Here is a 17,010-nt window from a genome sequence, read left to right on the forward strand (position 1 = left end):
TTACATTTTATCTTGTTATGAAAACCTGATGTAGGAATGTAATCCTAATTTTTTGTTGCGGGACACATCGTAGTTATGGTTTCCTTCGTAGGGGCGTTATGACTGTTAACCCAAATGATCTCATGTTACACAACAAATTCATTAATAACTAGTTTTTCAAAATCAGAGACCAGTAAAAACAACTTATTCAAATATTACATTTATTTTAAATGAGGGACTGGTAACAAAAAGCTTTCAATATCAGAAAGTGTTTTAAAAGTGAAGACAATTTGCAATTTTGGCATTTTAGCAAGAAATGCGAAGTAGTTGCACATAATTTGCTTTTGCGGGGCACACAAAACGATGTGGCGGCCGGATCTGGCCCCTGGGCCTTGAGTCTGACACCTGTTTGCTAGAGAAAAAACGAGGGCAGAAAGGGAATCAGCAAAAAAAAAAAAAAAAAAAAAAAATGCTAGAAAAGTTGTTGCATTTCTGATAAAAAAAAAACCCAAAAACGTAACAGTGTGTTTATCAGTGTTATTTTGCTTGTCCCCGAACCCCAGCTCAGCTCATGGGCCCCTGGGGTTCAGCAGACTGCAGTTTGAGAACCACTGCTCTTAGAGGTACAAAACCAGATTCTGCCACCACCTACTTATGAATAATTTAACACCCCCCCAATATAACATTTCGTTGAAATCAGAAAACTAAATCTTCTTAAAAAGGCGCTTAAACTACCAGCGTGTCGTGGAACAACATCAAGCCCCCCCCCCCCCCCCTTCTCGGGCTGCCGAGAGCTTCTCTTGCCGCCATGGTGTCAGTTTGTCTCGGATGTGCTTGCATGGCGTTGTTGACTATCCGAGCTGTCAGCTGACCGTGGGTGGGAGGAGAACAGCCTGTTCCCGGCAGACCAAGTTCGGCACAGAACGGGTTACAGGTCAGTATGTCTATTTGGAACACAGTGTTCTCATCAGCAGCAGTGGCGGCGGTGCAGCCACAGTACAGCCGGAACATTGTGTTACTTTGTGGCTCCTTTCCAAGACCTGCCCTTAATTTCATACTAAACACCCTCCCGCCGCCCCACTCTCTTTCTCTGCTCGTTCCCTCCCCTCTGCGTATTTTCCGCCTTTGTACATCCCCCCCCCCCCCCCCCCCCCGGCTCATTTTGACGTGTGCACTCCATGTGGCCGCTAGGTTTTTTTTGCGTTCAAGCCGAGCACAGGTCGCAAATACGGTGCAAGAAGCTGGCAGCGCGTCGGAACATCTCGTACCCAGGACGTGACGTGCGACGCGCCGTAATCATTTTGCCAGGAACCGGCGCTCTTTAGTTTACTTTCACCCGGTGGATATTTATTTTAAACAAGAAGCAAAAGAAAATGTGAGTCTTATTTATTTTGCTCCCCTGCGACTTAATTGGAGTGTTTGTTAAGATCTTAAGTGATTTGGCTGTTCTCTGCTCATTGACTGATTGAGACCATTTTTATGCATTGTGAAGAATTAGTCCATTTTGAGGACCAAAATGGGGTTTATGTGATTTATACATGTGAATGAGAAGTTGGATGTGTGGAGGATATTACGTGTGGGGGCATTTGGGGTTGCAGGTGTAGCCCACTGTGCTGTGGAAAAAGGGGGATTAAGTGATTCTCTCTTGAGTCAGTGCTTTAAATTACTGTATCATCCTTTTTCATTATTTTTTAACAATATTAGGCACCGGGGCATTAATTCTAATTCTAATGTAAAGCCAGAAGACCCGACTGAGAAATGATTCTGAACATGTATTTACATTGAGATGACGTGATGCGAATGCAAGATTTCATATGAATGTTGCAGGAAAGTCTGACTCATTTTGTGGAATTATCAAAACCTTCCTGATGTACTTCGAAGAAAAAAAAAAACAAGAGGAAGAAGAGCACATGCAGCGACATCTGTTACATGCAAATCATGTACCGTACTGTGTCTGGATAAACATTTGGAAATATTTCATGTTTAAAATGTCTTTTTCCATGTAGACTTTCTGCTAGTACATACAAATTCTCTCAATCCATCATATATGTTTGGATGTATGATAACCGTTCACGTTTGAATTTTTTTCAAGAATGGTCAAGGAAATCAAATAAAAGAACCCCATGGGTGTAACACTTTGCACCAAGTTTTAAGATAATTACTCCAGTATTAATGTGCATGTAATAGAACATTCATGCGAAATCTTGCATTTGCATCACGTCTTATTCTAATCGTAATAGTTAATCAACAACAAAATAAGGTCGATTTATTTCCCCCAGAATTCTACATTTGTGCTATTCAGATGTTCTCACATTCCTGCGTAGGTTTTCTGAGTTTAGGTATAATCTTCACACCACTTCATATAATCGCTTGTTTTCCCCGCAGTTTGATACTTGAAAAGATACATAGTTACTGTCGCAAGGTTAATAGTTGGTTCATTACAATGTGATCAATCAAATGAAGGAGGTACAATATCATGAAAGATGACTCAAATGAAACAGGCTTCATAAGCTTGGGGTCTGAGATTGCTGAACACCATCAGGCTACACCGGTGAGGAACTGTGAATAGAAGGAACATTGTGTTCAGACACACACACGACACGTACACACATGCACGCGTACAGTACATATCAGTTGAGGGCACCGCATTGACTTGCAATTATTTCATGGGGCCTTAGCTCAACTTTAACCATCAGAATTATTCATTATGTAATGTACAAACAGAAGTACTGTACTGTTTGCAATTATACACGCTAAAAACAGTTGGGTTCAAAATAACACAATTTTGGGTCAAAAATGGACCAATCCACAAATTGGGTCAATTTGACCAAACTTTCTGGGTTGTTTTGTACAAAACGACCCATTTTTGCGGTTTTCTGCAAAGACAACCCAGAAAGTTTGGTCAAATTGACCCAAGTAGTGGATGGGTCCTTTTTTGACCCAAAATTGTGTTATTTTTAACCCAACTGTTTTTAGCGTCTAAGGAGTACCTGGAGTTTTGACATTTCCTATAACAATCAACAGACATTGCAATAATCTGAGGCTCGGTCTGAGGCTCCATCGATTGGCAGATCCATTTTGCCTTTGTAATCATGTCTCTCAAAAAGAGATGGGTTTTAAAAAACAGATTGAAATTAAGAAATGGGTTTTAAAAAAACAGATTGACATTAAGAACAAGGGTACACACTTTGGAGACATTTGAACAAAGGTGCCCAGATGGAGTTATGTACCGTAGTTCAACTGTAAAGCTAAATTTCGGTAAATTCTATTTAATTCAGGTGTTTGATCACGTTGTCAGCACTCTGGGCATTATAAAAACTCCTGCGAGAAAAAACAGGAGCACACGCCTTCTCCATCTCGTTTCCTCTGGGGGCTATTTTGTTCCTTCCCTTGGTTGAGCTCATTTTACTGAAGCACACAGTCTTCTTACAGGCTGTCCTGACAAGCTAAGTAGTTGTGAACATATTTTACTACTTCAACTCGTATGACCCTTGAACGTGAGGAGAACAATTTGCTTCCCTTGCTTTTTAAAGCCTGTCCAGTGTGACCTTAAAAGGATGAACACTAGCTTTCCAATTGGAAAGAAATCTGAAATTGAATACTGTGTGAAAACTATGGCCATCTTCTTAACTAACTTAACTTATATAAAATAAATCTACTAGTGTATGAGGAATTGGAGAGAGAAAGGTTTACTGACCAGGCAACTTTATGCGTTATCCCTATTTAACAAGTGTAGAAAAGTGAATTGCCTATGAAACATAAATACGTGCTTCCCCATTTAATGACAGATCTGCCGAGCGAGGATCACTGTTCATGCTCACTTTGCAGTGTACATTTCGTTCTTCATCTTTTATTCCTGACGTTGACGTTCGCTGTGTTGCACATGCTGCGCACGTGGAACTAAGCAGCCAGGATTTACGTTGCTAAGTTCAATTTTCTGTATGGACCACATCTCATCAGACTAGCCCTCTGTCATCTGTGGCACACAAGCAAAAAAGCCAAAGAAAGGCACCTGTGGAGCTCGAGTCCTGACATCATGCATGAGGGCAGTTTAACATTTTTGTGCAGCTTCAATTGTATATTTTCCAGATATTTTTGACAAAGATTCACTGTATGCTATTTCACCTTTCTGAGCCAAAGTCGCTTTTTGGTGTCTGAAGAAAAATAAGAATATCATCTTTTTGATTATGTCTTTCAGTGAACCTTAAATTCTACACTTGAACAAATCCACATCTTGTCAGCCATCACCATGGCAATCTGTAACTTCAGTTAGCTGTTTTTCTGATGCTGTTCCATCTCATTTCTATTAATGTTATTAGCACCATAGTTTCCCAGCCTTTACTGAGCCAAGGCATATATTTTACATTCGAAACATCTTTATAGCACACCACCAAATAAAAATATCACAATATTGAGGTACCACCGGTATAGTGAAATAATGTCTGAGATTACTCACAATTTTGAAATGGTTTAAGACAAAGATGATTTACTGACAGGAATTGTAGAAAAAGACTGACATAGCTCTTAAATACTCATTTCAAACCTAATTAAAGTGAAATTGCATAATTTCCAGTAGCACACCTGATGATCACGCTCTGCACAAAGTGGTTGGAAATCCCAGATTTAGATGATTAATGTAAACATAATGGATGTATGTATATAGCTTTTGGTACTGTGATAATATTTAAGTGATTCTTTATTTATGGCTGAAGATTCAACTCATGTCAGGCGTCACTTCTCTTTTTGGACTTCAATATGACGACTGAGTGAAGACTACGTTTTATATGCAAATGGGTGGCTAAAGGAGTGGAATTCAGGCCTGTGTATGTGTTTAGTTCTAAAAGATGACCTACAATTTGCATGACTTTATGAATATGGCCAAAAGAATGCGCTTGCACATTTCTTTGAAAGTATTCCCATTTTTAGCTCTGACTTTGTTTACACATAGTTTTGCATTTGGCCACTACCATATGCACTCATGTGTGCCTCGCGTGCACACACACATTTGCGCACACGCAGACATGGTTTGTGATTGTGAAGTATTGCGTCAGTGTTTGAAAAATACAAATGCAGCCTCAAAGAGTGATGAGATATGCAAAGCTTCCAACCAGTACCAAACTACATGAGCCATCAGGAATGTATCCCATTGTGCTTATCAATGCTTTTTATCAGCATCGCCACATATTTTGCTGACAGTTTTGCATTATTTCAAACAAACACGTGTTGACACTGCTGGGAACTCTGAAAGGTTTCACTTCACAAAGGAGGAGTGGTTGTTTTAATGGCAGCTTTGGCTGGGACTTAATGCTAAATTGCCTTTCAACGTGGTTCTAAATACAGGATGGAAAAAGGTAAGTATTCCAACCTGTATTCATAGTTTCAAAACTCAAATTTGAAAAACAAGTTGGTATTCATGATCATATTTTAATTATTTTTACATTATTTTTGTATGTCTTTGCATGTGCTTTAAAAGGAAAATCTTAAAATCGAATCTAAAAAGGACTTGAAGCCAATAAAATGATACTAAAATCGGGGTGGTATGTTGTTGCTTTAATGTGAGAAATCTAGCAGCTGTTGTATTCTGCACCATTTGGAGGCGAGAGTGCAATATTTGACTAGTACCAGAGAAGATTGAGTAGCAGTAACCTAACAACTGTCCTGCATATTTAATCGACCATGTGATCCCGGTCCAGCCATCGTCGGCGGCAGCCAATCGGCGTAGAGAACGTAACCTTTACGTCACAAACAGGTGCCACATGTGCAGACACGCCGCCAAACAAAGAAAAAAAAACGACGCACAGCGTGGTTATTGGTGAAATAAAAACAATATGAAGCTCGTGTCATTGCCTCTGTGTGACCACAAGGTACACAACACTGCTTTATTTTTTCCTTACTCGGCCGCGTGTCAGGAGTGCGGCACCTGCGTGTGACGTGGTGCAGGTTAGGTCCGTTCTCGACGTAGTTTGGCTGACTCGGACCAACTGGCGATACCCAGCTCTGGCAGTAGTATTGCGTCCGATTATTCTCAGGTTCAACAAATCGATAATATGTTGCTATATTGACCTCTGTCTCGTCTGACAGTGTGGAAGAAGTGAGAACTTTAATACAAAGTAATAAAAGAATCAAAGGAACATTGTTATGTAACAAACATACATGCAGTACAGTAGCAACACATTGCGAGCACCTATCTTTAACACCCCCACTTGCTCTCACATTATCTTGACCACACAAAACACATTTGGAAAAAATGTGATTTAAACAGTTTGTATATGAACAAACACATTAGCTCCCAAATGCCCTTGGAAAATGTATTCAACTCAATTTTTGTTGATGGTTTCAGAGCTGGGTATTCTGTCCCTCCATTCCGGACGCACACCCATTTTTGAAAAAATTCAGGCAGCCCTTTTAATACCATTGAGATGAGCAATCCGTCGCTCAATGTCTCACTGGCATTTCGAAGTGCTGTGATGGTGGTCCCTGCCCGTATAATATAATCAGTGACTCTCTCACTTCTAAGTCAACACCGTGTAGAGGCTAACAATGCGCGTCTTGCCAGCGCCTGCACAATAGTTCCTCAATATTTGCAGTGCCTTTCGTCCATCTGCTGACTCTTGCATCACCAGTGATAAACTTTTGTCATTCAAATATTGTAACAGCTCTGCATATGCTTCAGCATTTGTTTTGCTTCAATGTCGGCTGTTTCATTATCCTCATCATTTTCAGCAGGATCGTACAGAATCACATCTTTGAGCCCTTGCAGTCTTAAGTGACCCAAAAACTTTTTCGCCCACAGTTTGTAGTTTTTTTCCATCCATCCATTATCTGTACCGCTCATCCTCACAAGGGTCGCGGAGCGTGCTGGAGCCTATCCCAGCTGTCTTCGGGCAGTAGGCGGGGGACACTCTCAATTGGTTGCCAGCCAATCGCAGGGCACATAGAGACAAACATCCGCATTCACAATCACACAGGAGCAATTTAGAGTGTCTAATCATGTAGTTTTTCTCATCCCCGTCAAAATGGAGTCTACTCCAGCGGCTACTCGTATCAGTCGGCCGCCATTGCGCTAGCCATTGGCTTATTTGCAGTTATACTCACCAGATTCGCAGTACGTTGCAGTTTCTTTCTGGTGGTAAAGTCCCGGTATTCCTGTTCGGTCCTGGCTTCAGTCGGATTCTGGGCCCATAACCTGTTGGCAGAGTGGTACCACGCAGCAGTAGTATTGCGTCCGACCCAATTTCAGGATCAACACACCGATAATATATCTCTATATTGGCAGCTACACACAACCTTTCTCGTCTGACAGTGTGGAAGAAGTGAGAAGAGAACTTTTTATACAAAGCAATAAAGATTCAAAGGAACAATGTTATGTAACAAAAATACATGCAATACAGTAGCAACACATTAGCCGGCTTACATGGAGCTTATTTCAAAGTACTCCTAAGATGCTGCTTTAATGAATACTGTGCCAAATAGATGAATGAACTCCCATCTTGATAGATCATGTGATGTTTACATCGATCTCCGCGTGTCACACGGCTGTAACACGGCTGATCTGATTTACAGGGTGGCGCAAGTAAACGGACGATCGGAATAGATCACATCATACGTAAACAGGTGACCAGAGAGCTTCATTTGGAATGATTTCATTCGGAATGATTTCATTCCTAATGACAAAAAAGTCTCCATGTAAACCCACCTATTGAGAGCACATACCTTTAACGGGGCAGCATATAGATAAGAACATAAAATTGGGCCTAGAAGTGATCCCTGCGGTACACCACAGGCTACGGTAGCGGTGGATGAGAAACATAGTTGTTAATTTTTGTCATCACGGTGGTTGTTTCATGTGTATTGAGTAAACACAGTGACATCAGCAATGGTTCACTTGAAAATACTGATGTAATGTAAATATCTAATGTAATATAATGTACATAGAAAAAAATGGCGACTGTTTAGCTTTTGCTGTTGTGTCGTTGAATAGATGTGAGTTATGCCATACAAAGGTGAAAGAAGTACGTATTGGGACGATCTGGTATGGATGAAAGATTTGAAAGCACAGATAGATAAATTTGATTAATCCTTAACACAAGGTTTTTATCTGCACTATTTTCCAGCGTCACTGTGATGCCCACAAGAAGACATGACAACTGACCAGGATCTTTCTATGGACGGGCCCTCGGCACCTGCTGTGTTTGCGGCAAAGGGCACTGATGTAACGCCGAAAAAAGACGAAGGAATAATCAAGGTATCATTGTCATCCTTTTTAGTGTGAGATTGTCTTCAGGCTCACATGGCAATTGCTTTGTCAGCATGGCTTTTGTTTGTCTTCCTGCTTGCAGGTTGTCAAGCGTCACGGGCATGATGGAGAGCGCCCAATGATTGGGGACAGAGTGACAATCCATTACACTGGAAGTCTCCTCACTGGGAAGAAGTTTGACTGTAGTCGAAATCGTAAGGAGTCCTTTTCCTTCAATGTTGGCAAGGGTAGGTGACTCACCCCTCTTTCTTTTATTTCTCCTACGGTATGCAAAAAACACTTGACACAAAACTCTTTTTCTTGCTGTGAGGAGAACGTTGACTTATGCTGGTCTTCGGAGCATACATCTCTGTCGTTACCATGGTGACTAGCAATGGGCATAATGATTTATTATGTAAGAATCCTACCATTTGCGTGCAATTTTATGCCTTAAAGCATCCACAAGGGGTATGCATCTCTCCAAGAAAAGACAATTAGATACATATCTCAACACATGGGGTGCGATCTGATTCAAGGACGGTTTATTTTAAAGTGGAACGATTTGGTTCAATTGAGTGGGATTATGATTCGATTCGACATGGTACGGTTCAGTTCAAGAGGGTATGATGCAATGAATTTCTTCTAGTCATTTTATAATATGATTGAACCAGTCAGTACTAGAAGTGTGACATTTCCCTAGAGAGAAAGTCAACCCAAACATATTTTTTTCAAGAATATGTTCTATGCAAGCCCACTAGTTGAAACAAGGCATTCTGATAAATATTGCATTTGTGGAATACGAGTTAATCCACCCGTTTTTTGTCCTCTCTGGGGGCGGCCATTTTGTCACTTTTGTCGACTGAAAATGACATCGCAACTCAGGGCTTTAAACTGTATATTTTATAACTTATTTTCCTTGCTTACAAACAGGACAAGTCCTCAAAGCGTGGGATATCGGCGTGTTATCGATGCAAAGAGGAGAGGTGTGTACGTTGCTGTGTAAACCGGAGTACGCTTACGGCTCCGCTGGAAATCCAGACAAAATTCCTCCCAACTCATCAGTGCTTTTTGAGGTAGGCATGGCATGTCACCATTGACTTTTGGGCCTTGAATAGAGCGTGTATTCCACTGAGTGACCGTCTCTGGACAGAGCAGCCATAGTCCTCCACATTGCTGAAAATAAAATAAACAGTCAACAAATGAATGGCTTCATCAGGAGCAGATTCATTTTTGAGAATGTTACAGCCACAGCCCAGGCCTGAATCCTCTTTGAACTCAATTACAATTCGAAGTCGGACATGTTTGGAGCACTTTAGTGAGGAAGAGCCCTCAGATCGCATCAAGTCATGATGTGCCATGATGATCTGCTGTAAGTCAAAAAGACTGAATTATGTCATTTAATCAAAAGCTTCCTGGGGATTCTTGAAACATCATGTTTAAACATTTATTATTATTATTATTATTATTATTATTATTACTATTATTATTTTGTGAGCACATTCATGCAACATATAATTCCCAATTTTTTTTATTTTTATTACAGTATTGGTATTTTTTCTAACTTATAGCTTTTCATGATTTTGGTTTGATTTTCATTTATTAGAGCAGCCTGCTATTTTGCTGTGGTTGTGTTCACTTTGGCAAATTTATTTTCAAATTCCAAATATTAGTTGAAATTACAGACATTAAACAGAGTTTGCGGTGTTACAACTGCTAGCAAGATTTGAATGTAGCCTCACTTCACTAATCTCCCCATCATTTCTGACCAAACCTACACCGCTCCTTCACTAACAGACAGAAGTGTGACTTTCAAACACGACCATTCATATTGATGTGCAACTAGTAAAACATGCCGAGTAGTGACATACTGAATAGTCAGATAGAACATTTATCCAGCTTCAACAAAATATGTAGCTATGCTAGCAATATTAAGCTATCATTAGCACAGTAACAAAGCCACAGTTGCTACATTGGTAGCATGACTTGTTTGTAACGGATTTACTATAACACGAAATGGTGTCGGTTTGAAGTTTTACTTTTTGGAATGTACAATCAATTAAAAAAAAAAAAAAAATCAAGAATCCTTTCAGCTGCTTGAGGTCCCTCCACTCTGTTTTCACATCTGGATATTTCATCATAGTTTCAGCAAATTGCCTGAAGCAAAGGGTAACAGGTCAGCGCGAGGCTACAGGGATGCGCCTGCTATGAATGTGCCAGCAATTCCATGGCAAATGATTGACATTTTGTCAGACATGCCTTCTGTCTCTGACTTATTGTTTTTCTTAAGGTGTGTGTTTTTTAAGAATCAAATAGTTAGTAATTAGAGGTACAAGATGGTGTCAGGGACTGGTAATTTTTTTCACAGATCATTTCACTCATGTATCTATTGTCTTGTGCGCAACAGACACTGACAGTTCTAAATATGACAAATCGCAATTATTTTTTGCTAACCGCAAACTCCTTCTTTGATTAAATTTTGAAGAAAAATAAATAAAAATGGTGAATGTCATCTTAGCATTTTCAGGAAAAATCCCTACCTGTGACCAAATGTTGCAACTCCTACATGTTTTTTTGTTATGTATTTTCACCTCCCACACTAAACCTTCCGTTGCACACTGTTGCGTTTTTTGTTTTTGCTCAAATTGTACCTCTCACACCAGTATTTGTTAAAAAAAAAAAACCCCTCTGAAGGTTGTTTGTCTTTATTCAAACAGATAGAACTGCTCAAGTTCGAATTAGGAGAGACGCTCACAGATGATGGCGGCATCATACGAAGGATAAAGGTCAAAGGGGATAGCTACTTGAATCCCAATGATGGCTCAGCCGTGGATGGTAATCCCTTTCATGGATAATTACTCATTTTGCGTCCGTTACTGTTTTGATTATATTACAAAACACTACATGGAAACCTGTGTCATGTCACTCTTCAGTGCATTTGGAGGGGAGCTGTGACGGTCGACTGTTTGACATCAGGGACGTAAGCTTTGTTGTCAGTGAGTCGGAGGATAAATGTGTTCCTCTGGGAGTGGACCGTGCCTTAGACAAGATGCAGAAAGGAGAATGCTGTATACTCTACTTAACATCAAAGTAAGTCATTACTTACTGCTCGTCATGACAGATGAATTTGTTTTTTTCTAGAGTCAAAATGCTGCTCAAAAAACATGAATTCTGGTCTTAAAAACCTATTGCTTTTATTGAAAATTTCTGAAAATTACACTTCAGAAGATGGGGTCTCTCTCCTCTCTCGCTCTACCCCATCTCTCAAAATATTATATATTACATTTCTTTGTGGAGCACTTTTGCCAATCAACGACTTCATCTGAGAAGCAAATTTTGCAACCTGAAGAGTGAACATCAAATTTGCAAATATGTTTCTCCCCAATATGACATTTTACCATGAAGGAAGTGTCATTTTCTCTACGCGTCCACCTGATATGTTCCCCGTTACGTTGCAGGTATGGCTTCGGATGCAAAGGAAAACCAGAATTTAAAATTGGGCCCGACAAAGACATTGTATATGAGGTTACCCTCAAAGATTTTAAAAGGGTAAGCATGAGCCACGGCATCTTTTACTACCAAAATACTGAATGAAAGCAGTATTAGCTTTGATTGAAAGACAATTTTATGCCGATTGTATATGTCTGTGTATGTTCCATTAAGGCGAAAGAGCCCTGGGAAATGGATTTGCATGAAAAGCTGAGACTGGCCTTAGAAATAAAGCATAAAGGGAATCAGTATTATAAGGTAGAACTTTTCTATTGTAATGAATATCGAATATTGTGTTTTTGTCATTTACACAAAAATATTGTTTTGTTGTTTAGGCAGGACACTACTACCATGCTATCATCCAGTACCAGCGCATCGTTTCCTGGCTTGAGATGGAGTTCGGCAAAGTCTTGGAGCAGCAGAAACGAATTAATGACTTTCTGTTGTCAGCCCACCTCAATTTAGCTTTGTGTTTCCTGCGCATTCAAGATTTCTCTCTGGTGGTGGAGAACTGCAACAAGGTGTGCTGCGTTAAGACTGCGTTTGAATTGATGGTCGCAGTTCATATAAGGGTACAGTTAACGCGCGCGTCGTTGTTTTTGTCGTTGTATCCAAGGTGATCGATCTTGACGCTAGCAACGAGAAGGCCTTGTATCGCCGCGGCGAGGCCCGTCTCCTCCGAAACGAGTTCAGCTTGGCCATGGTGGATTTTCAACACGTGCTGCAAGTCAATCCCGCGAATCGAGCTGCTCGCAGTCAGATTTCGAACTGCCAAAGCAAGATGAAGGAACATCACGAGCTGGACAAGAAGACTTACGCCAACATGTTCCAGAAATTTGCAGAACGTGACACCAAGGTCTGTCAATGTATTCTTTTGTCCATATAATAGGAGTAACAATGTTAATTTTAAACCAATTTCAGACACACTTGTACAGTCTAATGAGATCCAGCACAAGAGTTGTATCAAAAATATTCTGCCTTTGTGAAGATGGTATTGCTCAGTTTTGATTGACACTGCCATTATTATAGAAGCAATTATAGCAGCAGTGTCAGCAAACCACAAAATTGAAGTTACCTTTGGCCGCGGTTGGTTGGTGGTTGCTCTCCATGGTTATACTGGCCTCTAGTGTTCGTCTGGTGAACCTTTGACGTTCGTGTTTGAACATGGGGACATTTGTTTCAAGGAGACAATGCATTCCCTCACGCCCCAATTTAAAACAGTTGCTAGTTTTAATAACACGTCTCTGATATGTTTTTTTAATTTGATTATTATTATTTTTTTTTAATAATCCAAGGATCAAGAAATATAGCATGTTTTGGGGGCGGCTCTGTCTCATGCAGCTGAGTGACTCCATACTGCACTCAATATTTTGAAGGCCATGCCGACCTGGGGGGCAAAAAAGCTAGCAGCGATAAAAACAATTAAGAAACATTTACCCGGCACAGCTTGGCCAAACTTTTAGAACTTGACAACTTGATGCTAATGCTAATTTGCGCGTCCAAAAAAGTCATTGTAGCTCTGCTTACCTTGGCTTTGATGTTCAAGCAGCAGGGGTGGAGGGATTATATACGTGGTGGATTTGGTGTTTCTGCATGATAGTGGGTGTCGCTTGGAAGTGGCTGTGGATCTATGGCCAGCTGAGCAGATCATGCCATGAGTGGAGAAACAAAGTGTGGGGTTGGTTAATTTACCCCTTTGCAATTCCACCTGGCATTTTTACCCGAACGCTTTAAAAGGTGCACCCAAAGTAAATTTGAAGCTGTAGTATCAGCATAGTTTGGGTCTCTTTTTGAAGATAGCGCTTCGAATTGTTCCCCTTAACTGTCAGAATCTGTTAAAAGTGCTACTGGCACTGAATTTGGCACGCTGCAATCGGAAAGGGGAACACTCAGCAAAAGCACGCTTTCCATGAAGATGTTTGTGTGAAATCAATAATCAAGCGTTATCTTATCTGACGGTAACAGGATGGGAGGACAAAGAGGAGGCGGGACGAGAGCGCGAGGAGCCGCATGAACGATGAACCGGGCATTAAACGGCGACGGAGTCAGGACCGCCTGACATGCCAGTGATGTCGGTGAAAAAAGACTTCTTCAGACAGGGTGCAGAGGGGCACATCCCAGCCTCCAATGCAAACTCCAATATTCCCATTCCAAAGCAGAGTACACATTTCTCTTTCACGGGAGAGGATAACTGCTAGAACATGCCTGAGAGTGGCTTCAGCACAGCTCATCTTTGCCTGTTTTTCAAGTTCAGACATTAGTTACCTTCATCTTATATGGTTCCTAGGATGAGATGAGATGTGCCTGGGCAGTTTATGTCCACATCTTCAAACATGGCTTTCCAGGGTCTGATTGCACATTGTCACCAATGGCTGTTTTGGACTGAGACTTGAATCCAACGTGAAATTTGTTCTGTGGATAACATCTGTAAGTATTTGTTTGCAAAGATGGCTTTAAACAAAACACAACAATAGTTTTCTTTTCAGCAAAATTCTTTGAAAATTGATGACTTGTGCCTCCTCGAAGCATCCAAAAATGCATCGCCTTGTTTCTAAATCAGTTAATAATAATTGGAAAAAAAAAAGCACAATGAAAGATGCCAAAAAGATATTCAGTAACCTCTCATTCGCAACCCCAGCAAACGTTTTTGGTCACGACTGAGGGTGTAACAAAAAACGATTGAATCGGAAAATTGGTTTCGATTGAAAATCGAACCAAATTGAATGGTTTCACTTTCAAATCGAACCGTCCTTGAATCGTATCGCGCCCCATATATCAAAATACGTATCGAATTACAGTATCTTCTATTGGTGAGATGCACACCCCTAGCCACTACAGTGAACAGTTGAATTAATTCACAAGATAACTAGAGGTGAAAAATGGTAAAACATTTCCATTATAAATGAATTTTCATTGGAAATGTAGGAATTTCTGTTAACACAAACATATGATATCTATTTAAACATGAAAACTTTATGAAAACTACTGAAAAAATACTTGTGAATAGTATGCTAAGTAAAGTTTTTTCATCCCCCCCCCCAAAATATCAGTGTTGAATAAAATAAATATTCCCTACTCAAATTGACTGAGGGAAGAACATGCTGCATAGGGTTGAATTTGCACTGTTTGTTCTAACTATATTTAAGGTCCCGAAAGAACACAGTGTATTCCTTTAATTCACCTCAATATATTTCTCATAACCCCTGTAATATCCCCGACATTTCTAAATAGAATTTTCAACTTCACAAATCCAGCCTGGGTATGATTCATTTAATGTATATATTAATCTAAGCATGGTATTTATGTTCTCCATTTGACACATACAATAGCTGTTGAATGGGAACGCGTTCCATCTGATGAATGACGTTGCACCTTCGAGACTGATAATGAGATCATAATATGACTTTGAAGCAATGACTACATTTTAAACTGGTGGCAGCTTTAACAAATGAGCACTGAACTTTAAACGTGCGTTTCTACGCAAATGTATTAGAATATTCTGAGTGTCCAGAAAACTGGAGTACCTAAACATGCCCATTGGCTACAATTATGAGAGCGTACATGCACACTGGCATGTGCCTTAGACCTAAACGATTTGCCTCATTTCTTTTCCTCCTGTTAAATATTTTATAGCGGTAACATGCCCTCAGCTCATCTTTCTTGAGAATATTTTTACGTTTTATAATGTGAGACTTGCGGCATCATCAAATGGTTGTTGTTTTTTATAACCTTATCAATATCGACAGATTGGCATTAGAAATCCCCTGAAGTCTAATGTCCATTTGTAGTCACTGCATGCTGACTGATTGCACCTTTGACATACAAAAAGAAAGGCTTAAGTGTGGTCTTTTAAAGGAAACATTTCATCATAAACATGGCAAATGTAAGTAGATGGAGGACAGCAATGAAGCCATTTCTGATAATAAGATCAAATCAAAATGGAATCATTGAGTGTAATCTTCATGCAACGAGTGCTCCTTTATGGATCTCTTTTTTTTTTATTGTGTGAATGTTAATAGGAGACAGTGATGCACTTTGGTCAGACGATTTTTTGACTAAATGTCTGGAAAAGTACCAGACAATGATCTTGAAATGTTTTATAAACATTGGCATGTTGATAATTCAAAAGTTTAGCTTTCTTGAATATGTTGCGTATCGCTGTGTGAGTGGTAATATTAATTCATTTCTAAATGTATTGCTATGGCTGTAATCATTTTGTACGGTGAATGTGAGCATGAAGTACTTTTCTATTATAAAGGATCATTCTGACTTTGATTTGATGTATTTTTACACCCCACTCAAACAAAAAAAATAATAATAATTTGAAAAATGAATAAAAACAAATGTTGAAAAAGAAGCACTCTCCCAATTGGGTTAGAACGGAAGCTACGGGTTTTTCCTTCATAGTGTTTACATGTAAACATCACACTTGTGTTTCATGTTTGAACCTGGCATCAAGGCAAAATACTGGCAGAAGTGATGCAAGGTACCATTCATGTGAGTGTTCCATTAACTGTCTATATATATATATATATATATATATATATATATATATATATATATATATATATAGTGTAAATATACGTTTATTTTTTTGCACATCAGCAACAATAAATATTTGCATTCACGACAATGTGTCTTTCTTTAAGGTTCAGCCAGGCATTGCTCTGTAATGTAAGCCATTGCCAAGAATACTTCAATTACGGTGGAAAGTTACAAATAATCTTTTCCGTGATGCAAATGATTGTTCTAATTTTCTAAAACACATTTTGTTCCATTCTATTAAGTGTCACTACTGGAAACCTATCATTGTACGGAAATGTTTTACATTTTAAGTAACATTTTCACATCCTTCACCACACTATAAAAACAGTTGGGTTAAAAATGACACCATTTTGGCTCAAAAAATGGACCGATCCACAACTTTCTTGGGTGTTTTGCAGAAAATAACCCTAAAAATTGGTCGTTCTGTACAAAACAACTCCAAAAATTGGCTGTACAAAACAATGCAGGAAAGTGGGTCAAATTGACCCAATTTGTGTATCAGTCCATTTTTGACCCAAAATTGTGTCATTTTTAACATAACTGTTTTTAGAGTGTATTATGCAACTCTAAAGAGAAGAAAACTACTCACCACTTGAAGATGCCTGACAGACAGGCAATGGAAAATCACAGTACAGACAGTATGCATGCAGTGGAAAAGACTGCTAGAACTTCTGAACTTTATTCAGGATTAATCAGGGCCACTTTAAATGGTGGCAGGTGTGAACTGGCTCTCAATTGAGTTTGAATGCGATTAGTTAATTCTG

The 17,010-nt window shown here is 39.6% G+C and overlaps 2 protein-coding genes across 3 annotated transcripts in view; one reads left to right on the forward strand and one right to left on the reverse strand.

The window, feature by feature from the left end:
- Nucleotides 1–7,288, reverse strand: part of srsf3a (serine and arginine rich splicing factor 3a) — a 22,661-nt gene extending 15,373 nt beyond the window's left edge. The window contains exon 1 of the mRNA XM_086041528.1: nt 7,075–7,288. The gene's annotated coding sequence lies outside the window, so the exon portion shown is untranslated. The remainder of the gene's footprint in view (nt 1–7,074) is intronic.
- On the forward strand, nt 755–15,976 carry fkbp5 (FKBP prolyl isomerase 5). 2 transcript variants are annotated; one of them, XM_086041519.1, is made up of 11 exons: nt 755–913; nt 8,094–8,224; nt 8,319–8,463; nt 9,146–9,288; nt 10,930–11,047; nt 11,146–11,302; nt 11,671–11,761; nt 11,876–11,959; nt 12,037–12,222; nt 12,318–12,557; nt 13,667–15,976. In XM_086041519.1, the coding sequence occupies exons 2-11, from the start codon at nt 8,120–8,122 to the stop codon at nt 13,769–13,771; spliced, it is 1,374 nt and encodes a 457-aa protein (XP_085897645.1). In that variant the 5' UTR covers nt 755–913; nt 8,094–8,119; the 3' UTR covers nt 13,772–15,976. The 2 variants fall into 2 exon arrangements, with proteins under 2 accessions (XP_085897645.1, XP_085897644.1); XM_086041518.1 differs by lacking the exon at nt 755–913 and adding an exon at nt 1,126–1,354.
- The last annotated feature ends 1,034 nt before the right edge of the window (nt 15,977–17,010 follow it).

The sequence above is a fragment of the Filicampus tigris genome, chromosome 9 (genome assembly GCF_054856515.1).
Source record: "Filicampus tigris isolate MCC_2025a chromosome 9, RoL_Ftig_1.0, whole genome shotgun sequence".
NCBI classification, from domain to species: Eukaryota; Metazoa; Chordata; class Actinopteri; order Syngnathiformes; family Syngnathidae; genus Filicampus; species Filicampus tigris.